General features: G+C 47.1%; 1 protein-coding gene across 10 annotated transcripts in view; it reads left to right on the forward strand.

The window, feature by feature from the left end:
• The window catches only part of SLC7A7 (solute carrier family 7 member 7), a 35527-nt gene that overhangs the window by 7357 nt on the left and 980 nt on the right, over positions 1 to 27190 (forward strand). For 9 of the 10 annotated variants that reach the window (XM_067028804.1, XM_067028801.1, XM_067028800.1 and 6 more), the window contains 7 exons: positions 186 to 731; positions 22170 to 22295; positions 23172 to 23316; positions 25065 to 25188; positions 25442 to 25545; positions 25841 to 25937; positions 26896 to 27045. In XM_067028804.1, the coding sequence (XP_066884905.1) occupies positions 233 to 731; positions 22170 to 22295; positions 23172 to 23316; positions 25065 to 25188; positions 25442 to 25545; positions 25841 to 25937; positions 26896 to 27045 (1245 nt within the window). In that variant the 5' untranslated portion in view covers positions 186 to 232. Of the gene's footprint in view, positions 1 to 185; positions 732 to 22169; positions 22296 to 23171; positions 23317 to 25064; positions 25189 to 25441; positions 25546 to 25840; positions 26107 to 26895; positions 27046 to 27190 lie in introns of those variants that run through there. The other variant, XM_067028805.1, reaches the window with a different exon arrangement.

Below are 27190 nucleotides of genomic sequence, written 5' to 3' on the forward strand. Positions count from 1 at the left end.
ATGAGTGCCGTCCTTTAAAGACTCGAGTTGGTGAGCTAGATGGAGAAGAGGTTCATGGGAGGTGGGAGGTGAGAGAGAGGTCTCTGAAATGGTGGGCGTGGGTGGCTTGCCCACTCTAGCCCCTGAGGAGGAGACTTCTCTGTGTAATTGCCAACCTGCTATATATCTTCACCTCTCTTCCTTAGAGGGCAATGCCAGGAAGCTGGTGAAGGCTTTCTTCTCCTCCTCCACCATGGTCGACGGTGTTAAGTATGAAGCGGCCTCCCAGCATGAGAGGGATGCCTCCCCTTTGGCCGATAAAGCCAGCCCCAGGTCGGAGCAGGTAAAACTGAAGAAGGAGATCTCGCTGCTGAACGGCGTGTGCCTGATTGTGGGGAACATGATTGGCTCGGGCATCTTTGTCTCCCCCAAAGGCGTGCTCATATACAGCGCCTCCTTTGGCCTCTCCCTGGTCATCTGGGCTGTCGGGGGCCTCTTCTCCGTCTTTGGGGCCCTTTGTTATGCGGAATTGGGCACCACCATTAAGAAATCTGGGGCCAGCTACGCCTACATCCTCGAGGCCTTCGGGGGACTCCTTGCCTTCATCCGACTCTGGACCTCCCTCCTCATCATCGAGCCCACCAGCCAGGCCATCATTGCCATCACCTTTGCCAACTACATGGTGCAGCCCATCTTCCCGAACTGCTTAGCCCCCTACGCTGCTGGCCGCCTGCTGGCTGCTGCCTGCATCTGTAAGTGGGGCTGGGCAGGAGGGGTGGGGTGGAGCATGGGGCAGAGGCCAGCATGTGAGTCTGCTTAGTCGGTAAGAAGGAGATGGAAAGGAATGCCTCTGACAGACACTTTACTGTTGCTGTTAAATTAATGTATGCTAAGTGTGAAAATTCAAACGGCATCAGTGTCCAAAAAAAAAAATCCTTTCTCCCAACTTCCCACGGTAAACATCATTAGCAGTCTCTACCTTTGCTGACTTTTTTCTTCTTCTTTCAAGGGATGTAGTTTTGTTCTGTTTTACAAAAATGGCATCATAGTACACATATAATTCTACAGTTTGGTCTTTTTCCCAGAATTTATCAGTGATGTTCTTTTCGATTTTCAGATCTACTTTAAAACAATGCTTCATGTTATTCCATGTTAATTTTAAGGATGTATTGTATGTTTAACTAATTAAGCCTCTGTTAATGGCCATTTCAGTTGGTTCCAGTTTTTCAGTCTTACGGATAACACCCCAGTGAATATCCTATTGCATTTGCATGAGTTTTTCTGTGGGCTAGATTCTTTTTTAAAAAAATTTATTTCATTGAAGTTTAGTTGATTTACAATGTTGTGTTAATTTCTGTTGTACAGCAAAGTGATTCAGTTATACTTATATATACATTCTTTTTCATATTCTTTTCCATTATGACTTATCACAGGATATTGGATATAGTTACCTGTGCTATACAATAGGACCTTGCTGTTTAGCCATTGTATATATAATAGTTTGCGTCTGCTAATCCCAAACTCCCAGTCCATCCCTCCCCTCCCCGCTCCCCCTTGGCAACCGCAAGTCTGTTCTCTATGTCTGTGAGTCTGTTTCTGTTTCATAGATAAGTCATTTGTGTCATATTTTATTTATTTATTTTCAATTTAAAAAAATTTTTGGCTGAAATTGCTGCATTGGGTCTTAGTTGCAGTACATGGGATCTTCAGTGAGGCACGCGGGATCTTTTGTTGCTGTGTGTGGGCTCTTCGTTGCGGCGTGTAGGCTTCTCTCTAGTTGTGGCGTGCAGGCTCCAGGGCACGTGAGCTCTGTAGTTGTGGTGCGCGGGGTCCAGGATGTGTGGGCTCTGTAGTTTGCAGCACATGGGCTCCAGTTGAGGTGCGCGAGCTCAGTAGTTGTGGTGCACAGGCTTAGTTGCCCCGTGGCATGTGGGATCTTAGTTCCCTGACCAGGGATCGAACCCACGTCCCCTGCATTGTAAGGCGGGTTCTTTACCACTGGACCACCAGGGAAGTCCCTGTGTCATATTTTAGATTCCACATATAAGTGATATCATATCGTATTTGTCTTTCTCTGTCTGACTTCACTTAGTATGATAATCTCTCGGTCCATCCATGTTGCTGCAAAACTCATGATTTTGTTCTTTTTTATGGCTGAGAAATATTCCACCGTATATATGTACCACGTCTTCTTTATCCATTTATCTGTCGATGGACATTTAGGTTGTTTTCATGTCTTGGCTCTTGTAAATAGTGCTGCCACGAACATAGGGGTTCATGTATCTCTTTGAATTTCAGTTTTGTCCAGATATCTGCCCAGGAGTGGGATTGCTGGATGATATGGCAACTCTGTTTTTAGTTTTTTTGTGGAACCTCCATACTGTTTTCCATAGTAGCTGCGCCGATTTACCTTCTTTGTGGCCTAGAGTCTTAAAACTGTCATTTCAATCTACCTTGCCTTTTTCTCCCATCTCATAAATAAAATACTATTTAAATTTGTACGTTCAGCAAAGCCACTTTGGAGGGGCTGAGAGGCTGATCCTCTGCAGCCCCTTCCCTCAGCTGCCTCTGTTCTAGAAAAGTGCCCTCCCAGTGTGAGAGATCCTGGGACCTTGGAGACCCCACCCCCGCACCCCTGCTGTGGAGAAGCTGAGCGGTCCTGTCAGTTTCAGGGGCAGCTGTTGGGGACAGGCATTTTGCACCAGGTACAATTGCTTGCTGGATCAACCCTCTCAATCAGCCTCATGTGCTCTTTCCTTTCAGTTTCTCCACTGCCTCATTTTACTCTCAGCTTCCTCACTTTTGACTGTTGTGCAGAGAGCCGGCTGTCCTCTGTAGGCTCCTCCTGTGTTTCGTGTGCCCGTGTGTGGGCTTGGACTCATGTCTGTGTGTGGGGCTGTTTGTCGTGCTGGCAACGGTCAGGGAGGTACAAAGGCACTGCCCTGGATTGCAGGAAGGGGGTTTTCCCTTGAGGTCTTAAATGCGATCTGTAGTTTCTCTGGCATCATTTACAGATGAGCTGGTGGGCTGACTTTCTGATGAAACTAATTTTAGGATCTGTTGGTCTCGGGGTCCCCTCAAACGTGGGCATATACTTATGTATCTTGTGTAGAGTAAGGATTATTCCACTTAAGTAAAATTTCCAAGAGGGCTGCATCCCTTTAAGCACCAGAATTCTGTTTTAGCCATCTTGGTTGAAATCTGTTTAAAACCAGTGATATGTCTGCTTGCCCTCATAACTTGACTTTTTTTTTTTGGTGACTCATGGTTACCACCGCACATGTCGAAGCATGTATGACTGAGGCCCCTGGTCTGGGGATGAATGTTTGCTTCCTCAGTGGCCTCAGACAGCTGGCCTGACTTCAGTGCCTCAGGTTTTATTCTTTCATGATTTTGATGTGTGTTGTCTCTGACAGCTATTGTTCCTTGATTCTGGCATTGGGCCTGCCTTCATCAGTCTTCTTCATTTGCTGCTTCTAATTTGGGAATAGAGACGTACTCAAACTCTTGTGCACCCAAGTACACGTACACACACATGTGCACCCTCCTAAGAATACATGCAGGGCTTCCCCGGTGGCGCAGTGGTTGAGAATCCGCCTGCCGATGCAGGGGACACGGGTTTGTGCCCCGGTCCGGGAAGATCCCACATGCCGCGGAGCGGCTGGGCCCGTGAGCCATGGCCGCTGAGCCTGTGCGTCCGGAGCCTGTGCTCCGCAATGGGAGAGGCCACAACAGTGAGAGGCCTGCGTACCACAAAAAAAAAAAAAAAAAAAAAGAATACATGCAGAGTAGCCACAGTTACTATTAGTCTGGAGAGCTCCCCAGTTAATAAAAGACAGAGTTTCGTGCTGGATTTGTGGCATATATTTGAGACAAGCCTGATAGAATGAAAAGCATACCAGACTTGTGTTTGAGGCTGGGCTCAATAACTGTGTATAGTGACTGTTCCTTCCAGACTCCTGTGAGCATGATATGAGATTCAGTGAAAACAGTAAATCATGACTCAAGTGTAATGTATTAATGATTATGATTAAAATTGCCCTCTCTCGGTTGCTTATAGGACTTTGTTCTATCTCTAATAACCTTCAGAGGGAAGAAGGTTCAGAAGGGCAACCGAGATTGTAAGTAAGAATTTAGGGGCATATGATTCATGAGTTTCTTCCTTCAGCTCTTGTTTAATGAGCAACCAGTACAAGTCAGATGCTAAGATATTCTGTCCAGATAGGATCTAGGCAGTAATAGCTCATTTATCTAACCGTAACCCTTCAGGAGAAAACCAAGAAGTAGGGAGAGGAAGAGGCTTACAAGCAGCCAGGAAAGAGGCACCCTAGGAGCAAGCGAGTCGACTTTCCTCTTGTGGGGAGGAGCACTTAGGACGACAGTACAGGGACTGTGATGTCTGAACTGAATTTTGAATAGAAACATAGCCGTCTCCTCAGACACTTCTCACAGAGGAGACTGCGTGTGAAGGTGCAGGGTACAAAAAGGCGCAGAACCGGTCCAAGAATTCCAGGTAGTTGGTATGGCTGGAATGTGGGTAGGAGAGGAATGAGAAGGGAGAGATTGGAAGTGTAGCCCCAGGGCCAGCTCCGCAGGGGTTTATATGGTGCCAGAACAGGTTAGACTTTATCTTGAGAGCAGGCAGAAGCTATTGACTTTAAGTGGAGACATGAAATCACATTTGCTTTGAAGAATTCTGGCTTTGTGGAGAGTGTTTTTGGAAAAAAGTGAGAGACAGAAGGTAGGGGCACCAGGTTAGGGAGCTGCAACCTGAAGGATAGTGATGGCCTGCACCGTGGGCGGTGCCTTTGGAAGGGAGATGAAGGGATGGATAAGGAAATAGTCATAAGGTGGGATTTCTAGGACTTCTGGGTGTGGAGGGCATGGGAGCTCTCAGAGATGATGCTAAGGATTCAGGCTTGGACACACGGGGGGTGATGGGGTTGCCTTCTGAAACAGGGAAGGTGGGCTGAGTGACGAGGTAGAGGGGGCACCTGGGGCTTCCGCTGGGATGCTCATGTGCCCTTCCAAGAGCTCTGCCTTCCTAGGGTCATCATGACCCAGAGTCGGTCATTTTCCCACCAACTGAGTCACACTTACCTAAAAAAGCGGTACATGTTGATGTCAGTCTATTAATGTACATGGTGAGCATACATGTATGATTTCTTTTTTAAAATTATTTTTATTTATTTTTATTTTTTGGCCGCGCCGTGCTGCATGTGGGATCTTAGTTCCCCAGCCAGTGATCAATCCCGTGCCCACTGTGTTGGAAGCGCGAAGTCTTAACCACTGGACCGCCAGGGAGGTCCCTCATGTATGATTTCTAATGAGCAGAAGGGCGTGTGTGCGTTATCAAGACACCCCCTTCCTAGTACCATAGTCACTGGGGAGCCCATCTAGCAATCAGGGAATTCCATGCAGGCCATGGAGCCAGAACAAAGGAAGAAAGTTTTGACTATTTGAGGAAAATTTACTGAATGCGGTGGGTTCTCTAAAGTATGAGGCTGAAAGGTAGAGCCCTTCTTGCAGGGAACTCATGGTTAGTGGAGAAGAAGGGCAAAAATAGACAGTGAAACGTTGTATATGGTGAGTGCTGGGAGGGGCCTGAGTGCAGCTAATTCAGGAGGTGAGGGCTGCACTCAGTACCCAACACTGAAGGATGGAGAGGAGTCAAGGGGGGGTGGTGAAGAAGCCACTCACCACAGCCTACAGAGCCTACGCTGTCCGAGGCTCTGACACATCTCATCCCTCTCAACGTCACTCTCTCTGCTACAGCTCCGGGCCTCTCCTTCTTGCTTTTCTTCCAATTTGCCTGGCACACTCCCGCTTCAGGGGCTTTGTACTTATTGTTCTTTCTGCCGGGCAGGCTTTTTCCCCAGATGCCTTCAGAGCTTATTCCTTTACTCCATTCAAGTCTTTGCACAAATATTGCCTTACCGGAGACCTATCCCATCTAAAGCTGTCACTCACAGTCTCCCAGCCGGTTTTGTTTTTCCCTATAGACTTCTTACCACCTGACATTAATTCTTTACTTGTTTATTATCTATTTTTGCCGCTAGAGTATCAACATCATGAAAGTAAGGACTTTGTTTTGCTCACTGCTGAGCCTCTGGCACCTAGAACAGTGCCTGGCTTCCACTAGGTACTCAGTAAATATCTGTTGAATGAAGAAGGCGTAAGGAATTCTAGGCACAGGGAAAGGCAAAGTAAAGGCACAAAGGTGAGAAGCAGTGTGGGGCGCGGGCTGTACATGGGGGATTGTGGGAAGTGAGGGGACAAGGGAAGGCAAGGGGTTAGCGCACAAGGCCAAACCTTCCTAGAGGGTTTAGATTTTCTCCTGAATCCTATAAGGAGCCATTGCAGGATTGGAAGGATGGAGCAGGGCAGCTGGGGTGGGACCTAAGAGCAAGTCTGGAGGCAGAGACACGGGTTAGAGAGCTTTCTTACCGATCTAGGTAGGAAACGACAAAAGCCTGAACTGCTGTTTTCCCAGCACTGGTCATTGTCATTATGGAGCTGTGTGTGTGTGTGGGATGTGTGTGTGTGTGTGTGTGTGTGTGTGTGTGTGTGTGTGTGTGTGTGTATGTATACAGGATGGGCAACCCAGTCCAAGATTACAGTGGATCATGATGAGTGTTGTGACTTGTGAGGCACCGGAAGCCCAGGAGGAAACCTGAATAGCCTAGGGGTTTGGAAGCTCTCTGGAAGGAAAGTGACACCTGAATGAAGAAGAATTAACCCAGTAGAGAGGGAGGAGGAACATCTCAGGCAGCAAGAACGAATGTATGAAAACTTGAAGACAAGAAAGGACATCTTTGAGACACTGAAAGGAGCTCAAGTATTGAGTTTAAGGTAGGAAATGTTGAGAGCTGGCCTGCAGAGGTAGATGGAGGTCACAGGATAGGTTGTTCAGGGCTTTATATAAACTGTTCTAGTTATTATTGCTGTGTAACAAATCACATAAAACTAAGTGTTTTCAAACAGTCATTTTATTCTTTCGTGGTTTCTATGGCTTAGGAATTTGGGAAGGGCTAAGTGGGGCAGTTCTGGCTCAGGGTCTTATGTGGTTGTACTCAGATGGTGGCAGGAGCTGAAACAGGCGGAAGCTGAAGCAGATGCAGACTAGATGGGCATCTTTTTCTCAAGTCGCGTCAGGGCTTTTCCATGTGGTCTCTCCATATGGACTACATTGAGCTTTCTCACATAATGGCAGCCTCAGCACAATCAGACTGTTTACTTGGTGGCTGAAGGCTTCAAGAATGAGTATCTGAGCAAGCAAAGTGAAAGCTGCATTGCCTCTTATGACCTAGCTTCTGAAGTCACATGGTATTACTCCTGCAGTACTATATAGGTAGAAACATTCACAGAAGACCATCCAGTTTTAAGAGAAGAGGCACGGACCCTACCTCTTGATGGGCAAAGTCACATTGTATGAAAAGCATGTGGGATGGGAGATATTGTCGAGATATCTTTGGAAAATATAACCTACAGCACATGCTATATTAAGGAGTTTGGTGGGCTTCTTCTAAGGCAATGGAAAACCTCTTTGGGCTCTCAAAGTAGGGGAGTGATATTTGTGATTTAGATTTTAAATAATTTGTGATTTTTAGGAAGATTATTCTGACTTTGCAGGATCAAAAGCAGTGGGACCAGTTAGGAAGCTGTTGACATGATCCTGGTGAGAGATGCTGGTGGCTTGGACTAGAGTCATGTTTTGGGGATGAAGATACTGGTTAAGACTTGGACACCAGTTAGATATGGGTAGAGATTGTCAATGATGATAAGATACTGAGCTTTGGCATCTGGCTTGGGCAACTGGGTGAATGGTGATGCCATTTACCTTTAGGGGGAACATTGCAAGAAATTGATGGATCAGTTTGTGCCTGGTGATGTTGAGTAGGTGGTTAGATATTCCTATGTATCTGGAATCATGACAGTTGGACTGGTGATATACTTTTGGGAATCATCAGTGTATAGTAGTTGAAATCACAGTAGCAGATGAGGTGATCCTGGGATAGGATATAGGAAGGGAAGAGAAAAGGGCTTTGGATAGCATTCTTGGAATTCTTAGAATTGTAAGAATCCTTAGAGTACCAAAGTTGAGGGAGAGGTATTCTGCAAAAACGATGGAGGAGCAGCACCCAGAGAAATAGGGAAACGTGGAGAAGGTGAGTGGAAGAGAGCAGTTTGAGGAGTCTGTGGCCAACAGTGTCCAGTCTGCTAAGAGGTCAAGCTAGATAGGACTGAGTGGAGTTGTTTGGATTTATCAACATGAAGATCACTGGTGACTTTGGAGAGAGAAATTTCAGGGCAGTGAGGGCAGAGTCAGATTTCAGAGAGATCGTTTATTTATCCAGCATGATTTATTGAGTATCAACTCTGCCTAGTTCTGGGTTAGGCCCTGGGGATACAAGGATAACTGCTACCCAATCTCTACCCTCACATAGCTCACCGTTGATGGGAGGGACAGATATGTAAAGTGTTCTGAGGAAAGGCAGTGCACCCGAGGGAGGGGGGTTTACACTCAAAAGTAGCCTTTCTCAGAAGGACTGTTAAATAAAATATGGAATGGAACATCGTTGGAATTGACAAGAAGGAGGTCAAGGGGAACTTTGGCAGGCTTTTCACTGGAGTAGTGGAGCAGATGTCAGACTGCATTGTGGAGAAAGGGCAGGGACGGGAATATAGATGTGCTTTCTAGAAGATGGACTCTGGAGGCAAGGAAGGCGGTTGTTAGTGGAAGGGACCAAAGCTGAGGGGGGAGTTTATGGGAAAGACTTAAGCCCGCCTTAGGTTTGTTTGGGGGTGCGTTTCTGGAAAACTTGGATGAAATATTCATACCCTACAATGAAGTCTTCCCCATGGTTGGAATGCTTGGGATCCTGGAGTCAGCATTTCTGTCCCTTGAACAGTCCAGGGCGCATCCTCATCCATTAGAGAGGCAGCGGCGCACGGTGGTGAGGAGCATGGCATCAGGCAGGTTAAATTCATTAGTCTCAGTTTCCTCATCTGTAGAATAGGACTCTACCTCACAGAAGTGTGATCTATATTTCTACCATACTTTCACCCTTTCCTATTCATCAGTGACAATTTCGGGAGAGCATATACGGTTTCTACTTCTGTCCGAGTGGCTTAAGTTTCCTTTACAGGGGTAGTCCTCCTTTAGAACTGCTGATGAACTAACTACAGCCCTAGATAGGCTAGTAGTGCTAATAGACCTTGAAATCATTTACGGATTATTGCTTAGGTAAATTTTTTTGTATGCATGGGTGACTTCACTCATTGCATGGTCAGGGTAATCACATGCTGCCCTCTCCACCAGGAATTCTACCTCCCTTCCCCCCACCCCAGAATTAGCCTCTGTATACTCAGTGCAGGTAACAGTGGTTCTGATGCCCACCTGCACCCACTTCACTCCCCCAGACTGGATGGGTTGCCTCTCAGTGACTTTCATAACACCTGATTCTTGTAATCGCACAAGTTTTCTTTTCTGGGAATGCTGGGGACTGGGTCTTAATCAGAGTCTGCACAGGGTCTGGAACACAGTGGGTTCAAGCTCAATACATGCTTATTGGATGGATGGATGCATGGAAGAATGAATGGATGAATGGATGAATTCTGAGTTCTGAAGGAATCTTGCTGTCCTGTTCAGGGCTCTATAAATGGTTACTTTTCCCAGCCAGAAGGGTGTGTATTCAGCCCCTCCTGAAGTTGATTACTGTGGCTTCTCAGAGCTCTTTGAGGATTGCTCCAGTTCTCTGCAGCCAGGAAGCCCTGTTACCACGGGGGGAGATAGTCCCACTCCCCGGCCCCATTTGCATGCAAATGGGGGGCATATAGTGTAGTGGAATGTGTACAAGCTTTTGAGCTGGCCACTGGCTGAGTGGCCTCAGTTTTCTCAATTGTAAGATGAAGATAATAAACCTACTCCGTCAGATTAAATTAGATTATGTATGTAAGAATGTCAGCGACCCTGGGCTTCCCTGGTGGCGCAGTGGTTGAGAGTCCGCCTGCCGATGCGGGGGACATGGGTTCGTGCCCCGGTTCAGGAGGATCCCACATGCCGCGGAGCTGCTGGGCCCGTGAGCCATGGCCACTGAGCCTGCGCGTCCGGAGCCTGTGCTCCGCAACGGGAGAGGCCACAACAGCGAGAGGCCCGCGTACCGCAAAAAAAAAAAAAAAGAATGTCAGTGACCCTGTGACCCAGTTTTTTTTGTCTAGATTTTTACCTTTTGTTAATGGGATGTTGTATCTCCTGTGTATTCGGTCTGCCTGCTGTACCAGCCGGCCAGCAGCACACATGCGGGCCCCCTGTGAACAGACTACTCTTTAGGGGTCAAGAGGTCTCGGCATCCCTGACGCTTGACCCTCGTGGTTTGCGTGTAGTAGGTGCTTTTCAGTGAATGTCGGCTGGAGGAGTGAACAGAAGGTACAGCTCCAGATTCAGCTTGGCTGAGAAAGGCATTGCACCTCTTGGCTCTCAGGGTGTTGGAGGCTGAGGGCCACTGTGGGGCCCGGGCAGAGGGGAGGGCGGCTGCTCGAGCCGCTCGTGGACGCTGTAGGACTTCAGATCTCTGAGAGCTTTGGCCACTGTCCTTGGGCAGCTTTTCCTGGTACCGGAAGACTTCGTGTCCTTGTGGCTAATGAGGTGGAACAGCCAGATGCTGGGCCCCCAACTGCCTTTTGCCCTTTGAACTTTCTACTTGGAAGCTAGTTGCCTCTTCCAGGGGGATTATCCATTTTAAGCTGGGGCTAAGGAAGCTTACATTTCTTTTTTTAAAATAATAAATTTATATTATTTATTGTTTATTTTTGGCTGTGTTGGGTCTTCGTTGTTGCACGTGGGCTTTCTCTAGTTGCGGTGAGTAGGGGCTACTCTTCGTTGCGGTGCACAGGCTTCTCATTGCGGTGGCTTCTCCTATTGCAGAGCTCGGGCTCTAGGCTCACAGGCTTCAGTAGTTGTGGCATACGGGCTTCAGTAGTTGTGGTGTGTGGGCTTCAGTAGTTGTGGCTCGCGGGCTCTAGAGCACAGCCTCAGTAGTTGTGGCGCGCGGGCTTAGTTGCTCGGCGGCGTGTGGGATCTTCCCTGACCAGGGTTCGAACCTGTGTCCCCTGCATTGGCAGGCGGATTCTTAACCACTGTGCCACCAGGGAAGCCCAGGAAGCTTACATTTCATGTTCCACATTCACAGCAGCAAGGGGACTAGAGTCAGAGCGCTGAGGTCTTTCTGGTATGGGGTCAACGTGAACTTCGGAACAAACTCTTCACCAGCAGGGAGGGAGGTGCAGCTCTGTGCTGGCCTGATCCCCAAAGCTTTTCAGGGGTTCACCCTTGGTCTCTTCCTTTTTCTATTCTCTTTCTCTCTACCTCAGAAGAGGCTAAGGGAACAGCCTAGAGGAAGCTGGGGAAGGAGCTAGGCACAGTGGGTCCCAACCTCGGCTGACCATTGGAGTAATCTAGCAGGTTTAAAAAACACTTGGGACTTCCCTGGTGGTACGGTGGATAAGACTCTGTGCTCCCAATGCAGGAGTTAGGGTTCAATCCCTGGCCAGGGAACTAGATCCCACATGCATGCCGCAACTAAGGAGCCCACCTGCTGCAACTAAGACCCAGCATAACCAAATAAATAAATAAGTATTTTAAAAAAATACTCCTGGCCCCTTCCTCTCCCTCTCTTTTCCCCCAGCCAAATAACTCTGAATAACTGGGCAGAAGAATGGACATAAGCTTGGAGAACAAGACTTGAGGAAACAGAAAGTCCCTGCTGAGGAGAACTGATGGGGGCCTTGGGAAGAGAGGTTCTCAATTGTCACCATGCTTTAGAATCACCCCAGAGCTTGACTTCATTGTCCTGGGTGGGGCCCAAGCACTGAACTTTGTTAAAGCTTGTAGAGTGTTGCTAGTGTGGAACCAGGAATGCTGAGTTAAGTGAGGGTTTGGGCTTGCTCTGATCAATGTGGTTCTCTAAGTGATGATTTTGTTTTGTGATGACCTAAGGAGCCCAGAGCAGGCAGATCGTCAGGCTCCCCTGGGGAGCCCCATCTCAGACCTCCTGAACCAGAACTTCAGGGGTGGAGCCCCAGAGCTGTAGGCTCACACTCCTCAGGGGATCCTCAGGCTTAGTCAGCCTTGGGGACCCATTTCTGAGAACCTGAACTGGACCTAGATGAGCAAACCAGTAAGGATCCTGTTACCAAGGACTCGCTGGCTTTGAGACGGGGGGCTGATGGAGCGGTTAATCATGGGTGAGCGTCCTGGTGCAAAGCGCTTGCTTGCTCCCTCCTGTGGTGCAGACCCACAGCAACTGAAGTGCTGGCTAGGCTCCAGAAGGCAGGGTGGGAAGATCTGATCCAGTGACCCACAGGGCTTATGCTCTGTGTGTCTTCTTGCCGGATGCTCTCACCCATGAAGCCTGAGTAAGCAACATGGTTATGTAGCCTGAATAGGTGAAAGTGTTTGAGGACCAGCTGCTCTCTGAGAGATACAACAGCACCTAGGAAGGGTGGGAGAAATAATCGATCAAGGAATCAAGAAGAAAAAGTGATTTTTTTTTTCTTGCTCTACGCGTGCCTCTCTCTCACTGCTGTGGCCTCTCCCGTTGCGGAGAACAGGCTCCGGACGCTCAGGCTCAGCGGCCATGGCTCATGGGCCCGGCCGCTCCGCGGCGTGTGGGATCTTCCCAGACCGGGGCGCGAACCTGTGTCCCCTGCATCGGCAGGCGGACTCTCAACCACTGTGCCACCAGGGAAGCCCAGAAAAAGTGATTTTTAAGATGTAGAGAGTATCCTAAACTAGCATTCAACAACAAAAAACAAAACAAGCAGTAAGGAACACAAGGAAAAACTTGAAATGTCTGGCTTTAGGCAAAAGAGCTGAGGCTTTTTCGGAGAGCTTAAATCTGGTCCTTCTGAGGGAACAGCCTTGGTAGAATATTCTGGAGACATCTGGATATTCGCAGGCCTGAGCGTACCAGTTAAGGGGCTGGACTGCTCCCCAGCAGTGTGACTCTGACTATGCATAGACTAGCCTAATGCAGAGACAGGTGGTTTTTCTTGAGTAACATGTGACAAAGAGCTTACTCCCCCCGATTAAGCCCACAGGCCGCTGTCCTTCTGCTGATTGCTGGGGGATGAATGACGTCACCAGTCAGAAGACACATGAGATGTGTCACTGGTGACTTTGAAGTTCACGATAGCGAATGGAGTGGCAGGTGGAATCTTCATCTCTTTGTCACTTGAAGTCTGTGTATGTGAAGGAAAAAAGAGAACACAGAACTGAGTCCTGGAATGTAAATGCTAGGATACCAGAGGATACACTCTGGTGATGGATGGAGCAGATGTTGTAGAGATTGGGAGAGGTGCATTTAATAAAGCTTTAAACTGAAATTTTAGAGGAAGGGGAGAAATACACAGATAAAAGTATACATCTGGGTAGTTTGGAGGCCATGAAGTATTATAGAGAAAGAAGAATAAAGTTGGAAAAATTGCTCAGTAATGCATTTGGAGAAGCTAGAAGATTGGGAGTGATGCTTTTGGACTCATCAACATTCAATGAAGCTAATAAACACATGTGCTTTTTACATTTACTGCAAGGAGGAAACAATTTATTTGATTAGAATATGACAGTGACAGAGTATACCTTGTTTGGGCTTCTCTGGTGGTGCAGTGGTTGAGATTCTGCCTGCCAATGCAGGGGACACAGGTTAGAGCCCTGGTCCGGGAAGATCCCACATGCCACGGAGCAACTAAGCCCGTGCGCCACAACTACTGAGCCTGAGCTCTAGAGCCCGCGAGCCACAACTACTGAGCCCATGTGCCACAACTACTGAAACCTGTGCACTTAGCGCCTGTGCTCTTCAACAAGAGAAGCCTGTGCACCGCAACAAAGAGTAGCCCCCGCTCGCCACAACTAAAGAAAGCCTGCGTGCGGCAGCGAAGACCCAACACAGCCAAAAAAAAAAAAAAAAAGTATACCTTGTTCAAAAGTGATGGATTTGCTAGAAAAGCTGAGACTGATATATAGTATATCAAAGAGAGATGTATGAGGATCTGCTATAATAAGGGATGCCTGCTCCCTCTGGGCAAGGTTACTTTTTGATTCTTTTGATTGCAGTGAGAAGGAAATTTCAGAACCAAGACACAGAGACCTGTCAAAGGATTTTACCTCCCCTTTCTCTCTTTCCCAACAAACGTAATGGACAGTACTACCCAGTACTGCCTCCAGCTTTTTGCCTGCAGGAGGGCTGCTTTTCACAACTAAACAGAAGAAGTCTCTTCCTTCTTCATTACAGATATGTGGCCCATCTCTTAGAAAGGACACCAAGGCCCTGGCCTCTGTTAATCCCATCTGCTTACCTTGGGAAGAAGAATTATTACATAGTGCTATCAGAGGGCTCTCAGATACCAGTTAGGGATTTTCCCTGAAGATCTCCCATAGTAAAGTACATGGAAATAAACCCCCATCCTAAGGGAAGAAGCATGGTGAAGAGAACACGAAGATAAAAGCAAAAAGAAGTAGGAATGATGTAACTATGGACATTTACTGCACACTCTCAGATCAGAAGAATAAGTGTTTTGCTTTCCTCATAAAAATCATAAAATTTGTACAGAAGGGAAATATGGTAGCAATGGAAGCTTCAATTCCCTGAGCATCTTTTGCTAAAATCAGCTGCATTCTATTAGAAGCAGTATCTCTCTACATTAAAAAAATGGTTTATTATGGAAGATTTCAAACATATACAAAAGTAGAGCAAATTGCACAGTGAACTCCAGGGTTCAAGCACCAGCATCAATGATTATCAACACTGTTTTATCAATATCTATGCTCCAACCAACCCTTCCTCACCCACACTAGATTATTTAAATCAAATCCAAGACATCAAACCATTTAATCCATAAAGGCTTCAATATGTATCTCTAAAGGATAAGGATTTATTATTATTATTATTTGACATAACCAGGGGCAATGTGGAATCCTTGTGAGGAAGTGATTATGCCTTCTCAGCGTTTATGTCCCAGAAAAAGAAATGCTGGATTTCCTCTAAAGTGTACTCTAAATTTTAGGCAAAGAGATTGCAGGAAAGTTCAGGGCAAAGAATTACAATTTTACAGCCAGGGATTTAAAAACAGAAAAAAGAGCAGGGGTTTCTTCAAAATGAAATTCTTTTTTTTAAAAATATTTATTTATTTTGGCTGCACCAGGTCTTAGTTGTGGCATGCGGGCTCATAGTTGCAGCATGTGGACTTTTTAGTTGTGGCCTGCATGTGGGATCTAGTTCCCCGATCACGGATTGAACCTGGGCCCCCCTGCATTGGGAGTGCGGAGTCTTACCTACTGGACCACCAGGGAAGTCCCTTCAAGATGAAATTCTGATAAAATAATTAAATTATCTTATTTAGGAAGAACAGGAGAATCATCCGAAGAAAGTGATGTGATTGAACACATTTTTTTTAAACTAATTGATTTTTTAAAATTTATGTATTTAATTAATTTATTTTTAAATGTTTGGCTGTGTTGGGTCTTCATTGTTATGGGCTTTCTCTAGTTGCAGTGAGTGGGAGCTACTCTTCTTTGCAGTGTGCGGGCTTCTCTTTGTGGTTTCTTGCTGTGGAGCATGGGCTCTAAGCACACGGGCTTCAGTAGCTGTGGCGCACGGGCTTAGTTGCTCTGTGGCATGTGAGATCTTCCCAGATCAGGGCTCGAACCCGTCTCCCCTGCATTGGCAGGCAGATTTTTTTTTTTTTTTTTTTTTTTTTGCAGTACGTGGGCCTCTCACTGCCGTGGCCTCTCCCATTGCGGAGCACAGGCTCCAGACACGCAGACTCAGTGGCCATGGCTCATGGGCCCAGCTGCTGCACGGCATGTGGGATCTTCCCGGACTGGGGCACAAACCCATGTCCCCTGCATCGGCAGGCGGACTCTCAATCACTGCGCCACCAGGGAAGCCCCACATTGATTTTTGATGAGCTCAGATTTTTAGAAACTATACGCGAGAGATAATGAGAGGTAACATAATCAAGACTAAATAAATAAAGGAGTGACCCAGACCTGCAAAGAGAGTGTCCTGAATGTTAATGCCCAGCATAAACTAAGACCTGAAGAAGTGACTAAGGCCAAAAAAAGTTTCCAAGAGCAATGTTCAGAGTGAGAACAACAGGGGCGAGGCTGGATGCTCTCAGGCAGTTAGATCTATGATAATAGATGGTGGAAAGGAGAGGCCACAGTCCCACTTTTCCTCTAACTTTACCTGCAGAAGGATTGCTCACCTAAGAAAGGGTTCAATAAAAACCCAACAGGCCGATAGATCTAGGCCAACAAAAAACAAGACCAAGAGAGTTGAAGAGATAGTAATAAAGCGTGTCATTGCTTTAAATGTTTTTAACTATGTGCCACAACTACTGAAGCCCACGTGCTTAGAGCCCATGCTCTGCAGCAAGAAAAGCCACCACAAAGAGAAGCCCGCACACTGCAAAGAAGAGTAGTTAAAGACATTTAACTACTTGCAAACAAATGGAAAGAATTTATAATTAGTTGAGTTGACAGAATGACTACTAGGCATCTCCAGGACCTTGGAGAACAGGAAGGGTATAAAAAGGAAACTGTTGAGTGACGTATTAGTTTCCTATTGCTGCTGTAGCAAATTACAACCAATTTAGTGGTTTAAAACAACACAAATTTATTATTTCACAGTTCTGTAGGTCAGAAGTCTGAAAAGGGTCTCACCGGGCTAACATCAAGGTGTCAGCACTGCCATGTTCCTTTCCGGAGGCTCTAGGGGAGAATCCATTTTCTTGCCTTTTGTAGCTTCTAGGGCTCATGGCCCCCTTCCATCTTCAAAGCCAGCAGTAGCTAGTCAAGTCTTTCTCACCTCAGAAGTCTTTCACACTGATTCTTCTGTTTCTCAGGGCCACTGTGCCTACCACAAGTGATAACATGGCTTTCCAAGAAAGAGAAGGAGGGACTTCCCTGGTGGTGCAGTGGTTAAGAATCCACCTGCTAATGCTGGGGACACGGGTTCGAGCCCTGGTCCGGGAAGATCCCACATGCCACGGAGCAACTAAGCCCGTGTGCCACAACTACTGAGTCTGTGCTCTAGAGCCCGTGAGCCACAACTACTCAGCCCGAGTGCCACAACTACTGAAGCCCACGTGCCTAGAGCCCGTGCTCCACAACAAGAAAAGCCACCGCAATGAGAAGCCCACACACCGCAATGAAGAGTGGCCCCCGCTCGCCACAACTAGAGAAAGCCCATGGGCAGCAACGAAGATCCAACGCAGCCAAAAATCAATAAAGTAAATAAATTTTTTTAAAAAAAAGAAAGAAGGAGGTGGATTCTGAGCATTCTGCACTGGTAATCTGAGGTTGATTCCTCCCCCAATTCTAGGCTCACCTCTTAAACCTGGTTAGCAAAGTGTGAAGGGAAGAAAGGAGGATCTCTAGTAACCTGTATAGATTTGCTAAAAACAAGCTAACCTCATTTTTTGTTCAATTTTAATTTTTTATTCAAGTGTAATATACAAAAGGAACTGTGCACATATCATAAGTGTACAGCTTGATGAATTTTCAAACTGAACACACATGTGTAACCAGCATCCACATCAAAAAGGCAGCCCCCTGAACCTCTCCTGTGCTTCTCCCAGTCACTCCCCTGTGCCCCCCATGCACACACTAAGGGAAATCACTGTTCTGACTTCTAGTAGCATAGATTAATTTAGCCTGTTTTAATGTAAATGTATATAAAGGGTATGTACTCTCTTGTGTTTGGCTTGTTCACTTAATATGTTTGTGACATTCATCCATAATTTTGTTTGTAGCTGTAGATGGTTCATTCTCATTGCTGTATAGTATTCCATTGTATTCATTTAGCCATTCTATCGTTGATTGGCATTTGGGTTGTTTCAAATTTTTTTTTTTTTTTTTTTTGTTTCAAATTTTTGACTATTACCATGGTATAGCTATGAACATTCTAGCATAAATATGTACTAATTTCATTTGAATCATTATTTGATAGCATCATTAGATTTCTAGAGCAGAGACATGTGTATACAGATTTCACAGAGGTTCTTGGCAAACTCTTGTGATATTCTTGTTGACAAGGTAGAAAAAGGTGGACTAGATAAAAAAATAGTTTGGTGGATTCCTGGTTGACGTTGTGGAATAATGACAGCAGAGAGGAAGATCTATAGTGATAGACTACACAGGGCTCTGCCTATCCTAGTCAATATTTTTATAAGTGACTTCAGTGAAGATCCAGAAGGTTTGCTAATCAGATTTGCAGATTTCACAAAATTGAAGGCATTTGAACAGATTAAAATGAAGGGGGAAATCCATTTCTGGTAAAAGGGAATGATGCCTAAAAATTCAGAGAGGAAAGTTACTACGAATAAATGTAAAGCCCCATATTTGGGATTTAAAAAAATCACTTTTAATAGGGAGAGGGAAAAGCTCATCAGTTTGGGAGAAAAAAAGGAGTTACAGTTGATGAGTTCAAACTGAGACTCCGTAGCCTGCAATAATATTTGGAGTTTTCTGTGTGGGTCTCAGTTTCCAGGGAGACACTGACAAAGTGCAATTAATACAGAGGAGTGAACTGGGCTGGTGAGTGGGAAACCATATTTATCACACAAGATGTTGAAGAAAATAGGTCTTTGGACTGAAGAGGGAAGACTCAAGGGGAGCGGGATGTCAGTCTTTAATGATAAGAAGGGCTTATCATGATGTGCGAGAGGCTTCAGCTTGATGCTTTGTGGCTCCAGAGGAGAGGTCCAGGACAATTAGCTAGCAGTTGCGAGGGAGAAGTTTTTGGCTGGGTGGGAGGAAGAGCTATTGGTCTCTTTACAAACGGCATGAGTGGCCTAATAAATTACTGAGGTTTTTACAATCCCTGGGAATTTGAAGGAGAAAATGGCTTAAATAGCAGCCTAAGTTGTGTGCTATGTTGTATGTATTTAAAACTAATGGTGCTGGGAGAATTGTAGGCTGAATGCTCTTTTTCAGGGACTGTTTAGTTTGAGCTTCTAAACTAAATCTGGGCATCTGATCTTGAATGGGCCTGCAAACTTTGTTCACTTCTGGATCAAGCCAGGCATCTGCTCTCCTTGCTTTTAGTTCTAGAGCTGACGCTGGGCCTTAGTGCTGGAACTAGCCTCCTCCTCCGGGAGCCCATGGAAGCTGGGTTTCGTGACCATTCAGGAGCATCTCTTTAGGTGATTATAGGAGTGACTTCTCAGCAGCTTCTTCCTCCAAAGCAGGGGTTAAAGCAGGAATGGAGGTGCACCTGAGTCAAGGGTCTGAGGTGATTTTCAGCCCATCTTTCTGTGGTCTTGGCCCAGCGTTGGGTGGAGATTGAATTGCACCTAGAGGTAGGAGGGTAGGGCATCTCTGTCCTTGAGGTTAACTTGCAGTTGCTTCCATATTATTCTAACCCCATGTCCTACCCCCACCCCCTTCCCTGCCTCTGAAGCAGGAGGTCAGGCTTCACTTCAAGAACAGTGCACTTGGCTGGGCTCTGGGGCCACCGGTCAGCTGTATCCGCTGGGGGTGGGGACAGAGAGCCCAGTCAGCACTGCTGCCTGCCATACCCATTTCCTGCTCCCACGGCCAAGAGGCCCTGGAGGAAGCTGAGTGCTGGGGAAGATGAGGGCCAGCGCTTTTTCCAGAGGATTCCCTTCTTCTTTCAAACCAGACCTCCTGTGCTTTATACAGAGAGCAGATCAGGGCAAGATGGTGGGTCAGTGGCTGGGAACAAAGGCTCAGGAGCAGGGGAGAAGGAAACACTGGTGGGTAAGAGGAAGGACACAGATGGATGGATATGGAAGTAGACTAGAGAAGCTGTAGGGATTAAAATGTAAACAATCCATGTATTTTCTTTTCAGAATTTGTTGCAGTAAAGGATGAGGAGTTGGCTCTTCCCTGTCCACATCCTTGGACAGAGCTGAGAACAAAAACATGTGGCATGTGGCTACAGACTGACTCTGAACCAGAACCAGTCTCTTAATTCTCAAGCCTATCCCAGTTTAGTGTTGTCCCCCTGGTGACCCTGAGGGCTACCCATGAATTTTAAAAAAAAATTTATTTATTTTTGGCTGCACTGGGTCTTCGTTGTTGTGCGCAGGCTTCTCATTTCGGTGGCTTCTCTTGTTGCAGAGCACGGGCTCTAGGCGCGCAGGCTTCAGCAGTTGTGGCACACGGGCTCAGTAGTTGTGGCTCGTGGGCTCTAGAGCGCAGGTTCAGTAGTTGTGGTGCACGGGCTTAGTTGTTCTGCGGCATGTGGGATCTTCCTGGACCAGGGCTCTAACCCGTGTCCCCTGCATTGGCAGGCGGATTCTTAACCACTGCACCACCAGGGAAGTCCACCCATGAATTTTAATTAGGGGACCCCATTCCCTTGTGAATATGGTAGCTCCAGTTGTCCCAGATGCTTCTAATCCAACCTGGCTTGAGTTATATTAGTAAGTCAGCAGCAGAGCCTGAGGGTGAGGGGTGGAGGTTACTGGCTGGAGAGAAGAGGCAGGAGGCAGAAGCCCAGTGGGGAGTAAAGGATGGGTGACTGGCTGAGGAGGGTCAGCAGATCTGAAAGATTTGCCCATTTTGTGGGATGCCTGTAGAGACTCTATGATTGTGTCTTTATTAATGTAACACTATGTTGGCCTGGAGTTATGGGTACATTTTTGCCCAGTCCTGTGATAAGGTTTGGTTGTTCATTGGCTTGCTTATTAGGCAGAAAGGCAGGTGTTTGTTTGGGACAGGAATGCCCCCTTTCTGGAAGAGGGAAAAGAACTTGGGCAGTAAGGGATGGGGAGACAGAAAGTGAGACAGCTGTTCTGAGGGGCTGCTCTTTCCTGCCTCTCAGGATGAAGTAGCCTCTGGGCCAGAGGGTGATGAGACCAGGACACAACAAAACAGAAGGACTGGGGACACTGAGGGCCACACCACTGCCAGAACTGAGACAGGGAGTACTTGGGACTGAGTTGGTGGCCTGAAGCAGGCAAACCCAGCACTTTCTCCTCTGGTAAGGCAGGCTGGCTCTGATCTTGTGTTCGCAGCCCTTGGGAGAAGGGCTGTTAAGCCCTCCTTCTGGTGCTCCAGTTGCTGAGCTGGGAAGGAGGGAGCAGTGAAACGATCCACTTTGCCACAGCGGGGAAGGTACAGGGTATGTGGCTGCCTGCTTGTTTAAGAGGTTGGTGGGGGATTGAGGAACATTCTGCTGAATTTCAGAATTGTTTCTTTTGATTTTCTTCCCCTCTTGAATTTCTTCTTCTGAAGCAGCAGATTATAGCTTTTTTTGGGGGTGGGGTAGTGGGTTTCTCTGAAATTCTGGTTAAAGTTATGGACCCTTTTCTTAGAACAATGCATATTCTTTGGACCTATGTACATAATACTTTACAAAGAATTTCAGGCCTGTGGAAGCCCTAGGTTAAGAACCCTGGCTCTAAGGGCAATCCATGAATTTTGCTGAAGCTCATGCAAGTAAAGGGATTGCCTCTACCCCAGGATAGAAGGACTTGAGGAATGTTTGTGGCTTTGACTTTTGCATTGTCCTGTCAGGAAAAATGCCCCATCCCCCTTCTGTAGGAACCTCAGTTCCAAGAGTCTTTCCAAGCATGAAAACAAGCAGCTGAGCTGGCCGGCAGTAGCAGGAAGTCTGGCCTCCAGCCTAATCCTGGCCACACATCCTGACCTGCTAGCCCAGACGTTGGATAAGTCACAACAGGACTCATCAAGGTTAACAGTAATCCCACAGCGTCAGAGTGCTGGGTCCTGGAGCCCATATAAGGGGATACAGGGCTGGAGAGGGGGAAAGACCATGACTTTTCAGAGCCAACAGCTGGAACGCATCACTAATCCTGTTCCGCTACCAGTTGCCTCCTATTGCTGTGAGCACTTTCGTGTGTAAGCAAATCCAGTCGCTTTGTTTTGTGTCTTTTGTATAAGTGCTGAGGGTGCGTGCGTGCGTGCGTGCGTGTGTGTGTGTGGTGCTGTGTGCACAGGTGCTCAGCAACTGCCTTTAAATGATAATGGTGAGGGCATTCTGGGCAGAGTTTTCCAATGAAGAGCAGGTCAGAGCCCAAACAGTTCTGTCTTTGGCCAAAGGGTCTATTTTGGTGACTGGTACTAGAAAAATTGCTTGGGGGTCTAAGGCCCTCTGGACAGTGGGGTCAGTCACCAATCAGTATTATTCTTCTTTCAGGTCTCTTAACCTTCATTAACTGTGCCTACGTCAAGTGGGGAACCCTCGTACAAGATGTTTTCACCTATGCAAAAGTATTGGCGCTGATCGCTGTCATCATCGCAGGCGTTGTTAGACTTGGCCAGGGTAAGAAATAAGAGTGACAGCAACTAATGTTTGTTAAGCATTTTCCATACGCCACACTCCTCTAAGTGACCTCTGTGCATGATTTCATTTAATGGGTACTATTATTATTCCCATTTTGTTTATTTTTTTGGCCATGCCCCAAGGCTTGCAGGATCTTAGTTGCCCCACCGGGGTTGAACCCATGCCCCCTGCCATGCAAGCATGGAGTCCTAACCACTGGACCGCCAGGGAAGTCCCTGAAGTCCCTAGCTTAAGTAAGTGGAGCTGAAATCTGTACCCAGGCAGACTGAGCCCAAAGCCTGTCCTGTCACTTCTCTGCATGCTGCCTCCCAGAGAAGGTTGATCTGGGTAAAAAGGAGCCATATCCCGGGAGCCGGCTTTTGCAGATTGTCGAGCCCAATGCTGTAGCTCTGACTGTTCTCCCCTTGGGAGCGGACAAGGGCAGAAATGAACCTCTCGTTCCCACTCCCCTCCCAGTTTCCAGGTGTGAACACCTACCCTGCAACTACTCTGTTGACTGGGCATACTGAGCCCTGCCCTTCCTCTACTCTGTATCAGCTGTCTGGGTTAGGAAGGGGGCAGACAGAAGTGCATCACCCCCGCTCCCCAGCCCTCGGCTCTGTCGTGGATCCTTACTCTAGAGAGCCACCGGGGTCCCTCCTGTCAAGATCCCTGCACTCTGCCTGTGCTCTGGCCCATTACTGTAGACGTCTCTCTAATGCTCCCCATTCTTTCACTGGCACCCTTGCTGCCAAGGTGCTGTAAGCCACACACATTCTATTACTGTCACATTCTTCCTCTCCTTTACTGGATCACCTTGTAGTTGGGGTGTGGGCCACTAATCCTTCTGCCTTTTCCATATTCTCTGGGTTCCAGGAGCCTCGACTCACTTTGAAAATTCCTTTGAGGGTTCATCATTTTCAATGGGCAACATTGCTCTGGCACTGTACTCGGCTCTGTTCTCCTACTCGGGCTGGGATACCCTCAATTATGTCACCGAAGAGATCAAGAATCCTGAGAGGTAGGTACCTCACCATCAACTTTCCATGGCAATGATAGCCATCATTTATTGAGCTCCTACTGTGTGCCAGACAGCATACCACAACTGGTTGATTTTATCAGTGTCATTTTAATAGACTGGAGGCCGGAGGCCCAGAGAAGTAACTTGTCCATTATCACAGTAGCAGAGCTAAGAGGTGAACTTTCTCATGTGTTAAAAAAATATTTTTCTTCACAGGCCTTTTCTCATTTGTTCATGCATTTCTGCATTAACCAAAGCAAGTTGTACCATGTGCTCGTGTATGCTTTTTAAAAAATTTTTAATTAAAAAAAAAACATTTTCCTTGGGGGCTTCCCTGGTGGCACAGTGGTTGAGAGTCCACCTACCGATGCAGGGGACATGGGTTCGTGCCCCAGTCCGGGAGGATCCCGCATGCCGCAGAGCGGCGGGCTCGTGAGCCATGGCCACCGAGCCTGCGCATCCGGAGCCTGTGCTCCGCAACGGGAGAGGCCACAACAGTGAGAGGCCCGTGTTCCGCAAAAAAATAAACCAACAAACAACATTTTCCTTGATAGATTTTTCACCCACCCTTATTCCCATATATATATAACTTTAGGTCATAGACTACCAGAAACCTTCCTTTCCCTTCTGATCCCTTCCTTGTTTCTCAAATTCATACTGACTTAGAATTGTGGTATTGTTTGTTTCAGGACACCATTTTTACTCTGAATTGCTCTGTAGTCAGGCAGCGTGTCAAAGGGCCTGGACCTGTTTTTCCATTGATTTGTTGGATGACCTTGAGGGAATCCCCTGCCATCTCTGCCTGCTTCTTATCTGTAATTGAGGGGGTTGAATTATACGATCTCTAGAGCTTTTCCTGGCTCTGAAATTCAATGATTCTAAGACCTAAGATTTGCCAGGGAGTGAGGTTTCTATACATTTCTAAGTCAAAATAAAAATAATAAACACCTTTTGGCTTTGAGAAACAGAGTATTCCTGATACACATCTAGTGCTGCAACCCTGGGAGCAGATAATAGCAGATCGAGGCCTGGGCGGTGCTTCCACCTACCGGACATAAACTGAATAACTTGAGTATTTGCCCCTCTCTCCTTTTTTTCCCCATCTCACTGTGAAGAACGTTTATAAACATCATGGCTTTATTGGGCCAGAGGGACCTTGAGAAGTCTTTATGTTTTTCTCTTGGCCTCTGGTTAGGATGGCACTCAAAGCTCTCAAACTGAGTAAGCGGGTGGGGTGAACATATTTCCCAGATTGCTTGTTCAGATACAGATATTGTTCTTTCTACTGAGGACCTATATTATTCCCTGGAGAGGTTAGATTTCAGTTTCCCTCTATAATTTCTTCTTTCATATTTAACCTTAATACAAATTTTTCAGTGTTGACTGTCTTAGAGGAGGAATCCTGATACTAGAGTAATCCTGATACTTTAGTATCGGTAATCCTGATACTAAACAAACTTTCCTGTGCTATTATCATGCTGTGACACAGTCATCTATTAATCCTTTTTCCTTTTTTTTGTGGAGGCCTTTCTCCGAATGTGATGTTCCTTTCCCTGATGCTCTTTGGTTCTTGAGTTCAGTGCTTAAGCCACTATCCTATCCTATCCTAGGCAACTTCAAAGGCAAAAGCCCTGGGGAAATGCCACGGGAGGCCCCATCCCCGGACTAGTGGGGCAGAGTCTGAGAATGAAAGGGCAGTGGGGAGGAGACTGTGGGGCTAATATGTCCACTATTCTGTTTGGCTGCAGGAATCTGCCCCTCTCCATTGGCATTTCCATGCCCATTGTCACCATCATCTACATCTTAACCAATGTGGCCTATTACACCGTGCTCGACATGAGAGACATCCTGGCCAGCGATGCTGTTGCTGTGGTAAAGGATTTTCACTAGCAGAAGGGTGAGGGTGTGTTTGTGGGCTTTGGGTATCGTGCTGCTCTTCAAAGTCCCAGAAAGCAGGTAGTCCTTGAAAAGAGTATGCCTAGAGTACTGGGCTTGCGAGGTCCTGTTAGCCCTGCTGTGGAAGAAGGGTTGGGTTGCTAGTAGGGGGCACCAGGGGGCATGCTTGTCCTTGCCTTCCATCCCCGTTAGGTCCTGCTAATGACTCTTTTCCATTCCTTTCCCTTAGACATTTGCAGACCAGATTTTTGGAATGTTCAACTGGACCATTCCAGTGGCGGTTGCATTATCCTGCTTTGGTGGCCTCAATGCCTCCATTGTGGCTGCGTCTAGGTATGAGTGTCACCTTTTACTGAGGGGTAAAGTGAAGAATTATGACAGGGCAGGGCAGGACTTACAGGACCCTGACTTTAGTCACTGTGATCCCCAAGTGACAGTCACAACCCTTTGGCCTTGTTCACATCAGCAGCCTCCAGTTCTTACAAATCTTCAGTATTGAACTCCATTCCAAAATATTGAAACCCTTTTGAAGGAGGGGATGCCAGAGAGGGAGGGCCTTGTGGCACAAGGACCAGGCCACACCCACACCCCACAAGTTTCTCAGCCTCTCCTATCTTACCCAAAATAGGCTTTTCTTTGTGGGCTCAAGAGAAGGCCACCTCCCTGATGCCATCTGCATGATTCATGTTGAGCGGTTCACACCAGTGCCGGCTCTGCTCTTCAATGTAAGTGGTCTCAAGACTGGGGCTGAAAGCCAGATTGTGGGGGAACTTTAGTAACAGTAGATACAACTGTTCTTAGCTCCCCAGAAGCTCTAAAGAAGATTCTAATAGAAATGGACCATCCACTGTGGGCAAGGCACTGTGCTATAACTGCTGCAGGGTTGGGTTTTTTTTTTTTAATTTATTTTGGCTGTGCTGGGTCTTTGTTGCGGCATGCGGACCCTTGACTGTGGCATGCATGTGGGATCTAGTTCCCCGACCAGGGATCGAACCCGGGCCCCCTGATTGGGAGCGTGGAGTCTTACCCACTGGACCACCGGGGAAGTCCCTGCTGCAGTGGTTCTTGAGAGAATCCATATTCTCTAAGGAATGGTGACCTCCTCTGGCCCAGGATGAAGCATAAAGTTCAGGGAATACACTCTAATGACTGCCGTGGCAGACAGTGATGTAGTGTTCAAGGGAAGAAATGGTCACTCTGTGGGGGTAGAGGGTGAACGAGGAAAGACTTCCTGGACAAAGTGAATTTGAAGTGGATTTTTAAGGTTAGGGTTGCAAATGGTCGCGATGGATGGGCTTTATTTAGGTTGAGAGAAACAGCATCAGAAAAGTCCGGAGGTTAAGCAGTATGGAGTTGGGTAGCAGAAGGTAAAAGCTGGAATTGTATGTTGGAGCCATTCTGGAGAGGCTCTGGGGCAAAAGCTATTTGAGGAACTGTTTTGAGCTGTGCTGTACAGAGGATTAACCTGGCAAGGGTTTGAAGAATGGGCTGAAAAAGGCCACTGACTTAATAGGAAAGGAGCGTGGTATTGAAACTAAGGTGGTAAACGGGGTGGGAACAGAAAAGGACAGTTGGGGAGACTGAGGACTTGACAAGGGGGTGGATTTGTGGGAGATAAAGGGGAGTGGCAAGTGCCTTGTGTGACAGGCCTTGAGAGGAGCCGATATGGGCTTGTGCCTGCAGGGTCTCATGGCGCTGATCTACCTGAGTGTGGAGGACATCTTCCAGCTCATTAACTACTACAGCTTCAGCTACTGGTTCTTCGTGGGACTCTCTATCGTGGGTCAGCTTTATCTGCGCTGGAAGGAGCCTGATAGGCCTCGTCCTCTCAAGGTAGGACCTCTCCACCTCACCTCTGCTGCACCCACTCCAGGGGATTCTTACCTTTATTCAGAAACCTTTGCCCGGAACTTGAGGGTGGTTCCGAGTCGAGAGAAAGGGGATGACAAGAACACTCAGTGCTCTGTTCACAGGAGGT

This window comes from Kogia breviceps, chromosome 3 (genome assembly GCF_026419965.1).
Source record: "Kogia breviceps isolate mKogBre1 chromosome 3, mKogBre1 haplotype 1, whole genome shotgun sequence".
NCBI classification, from domain to species: Eukaryota; Metazoa; Chordata; class Mammalia; order Artiodactyla; family Physeteridae; genus Kogia; species Kogia breviceps.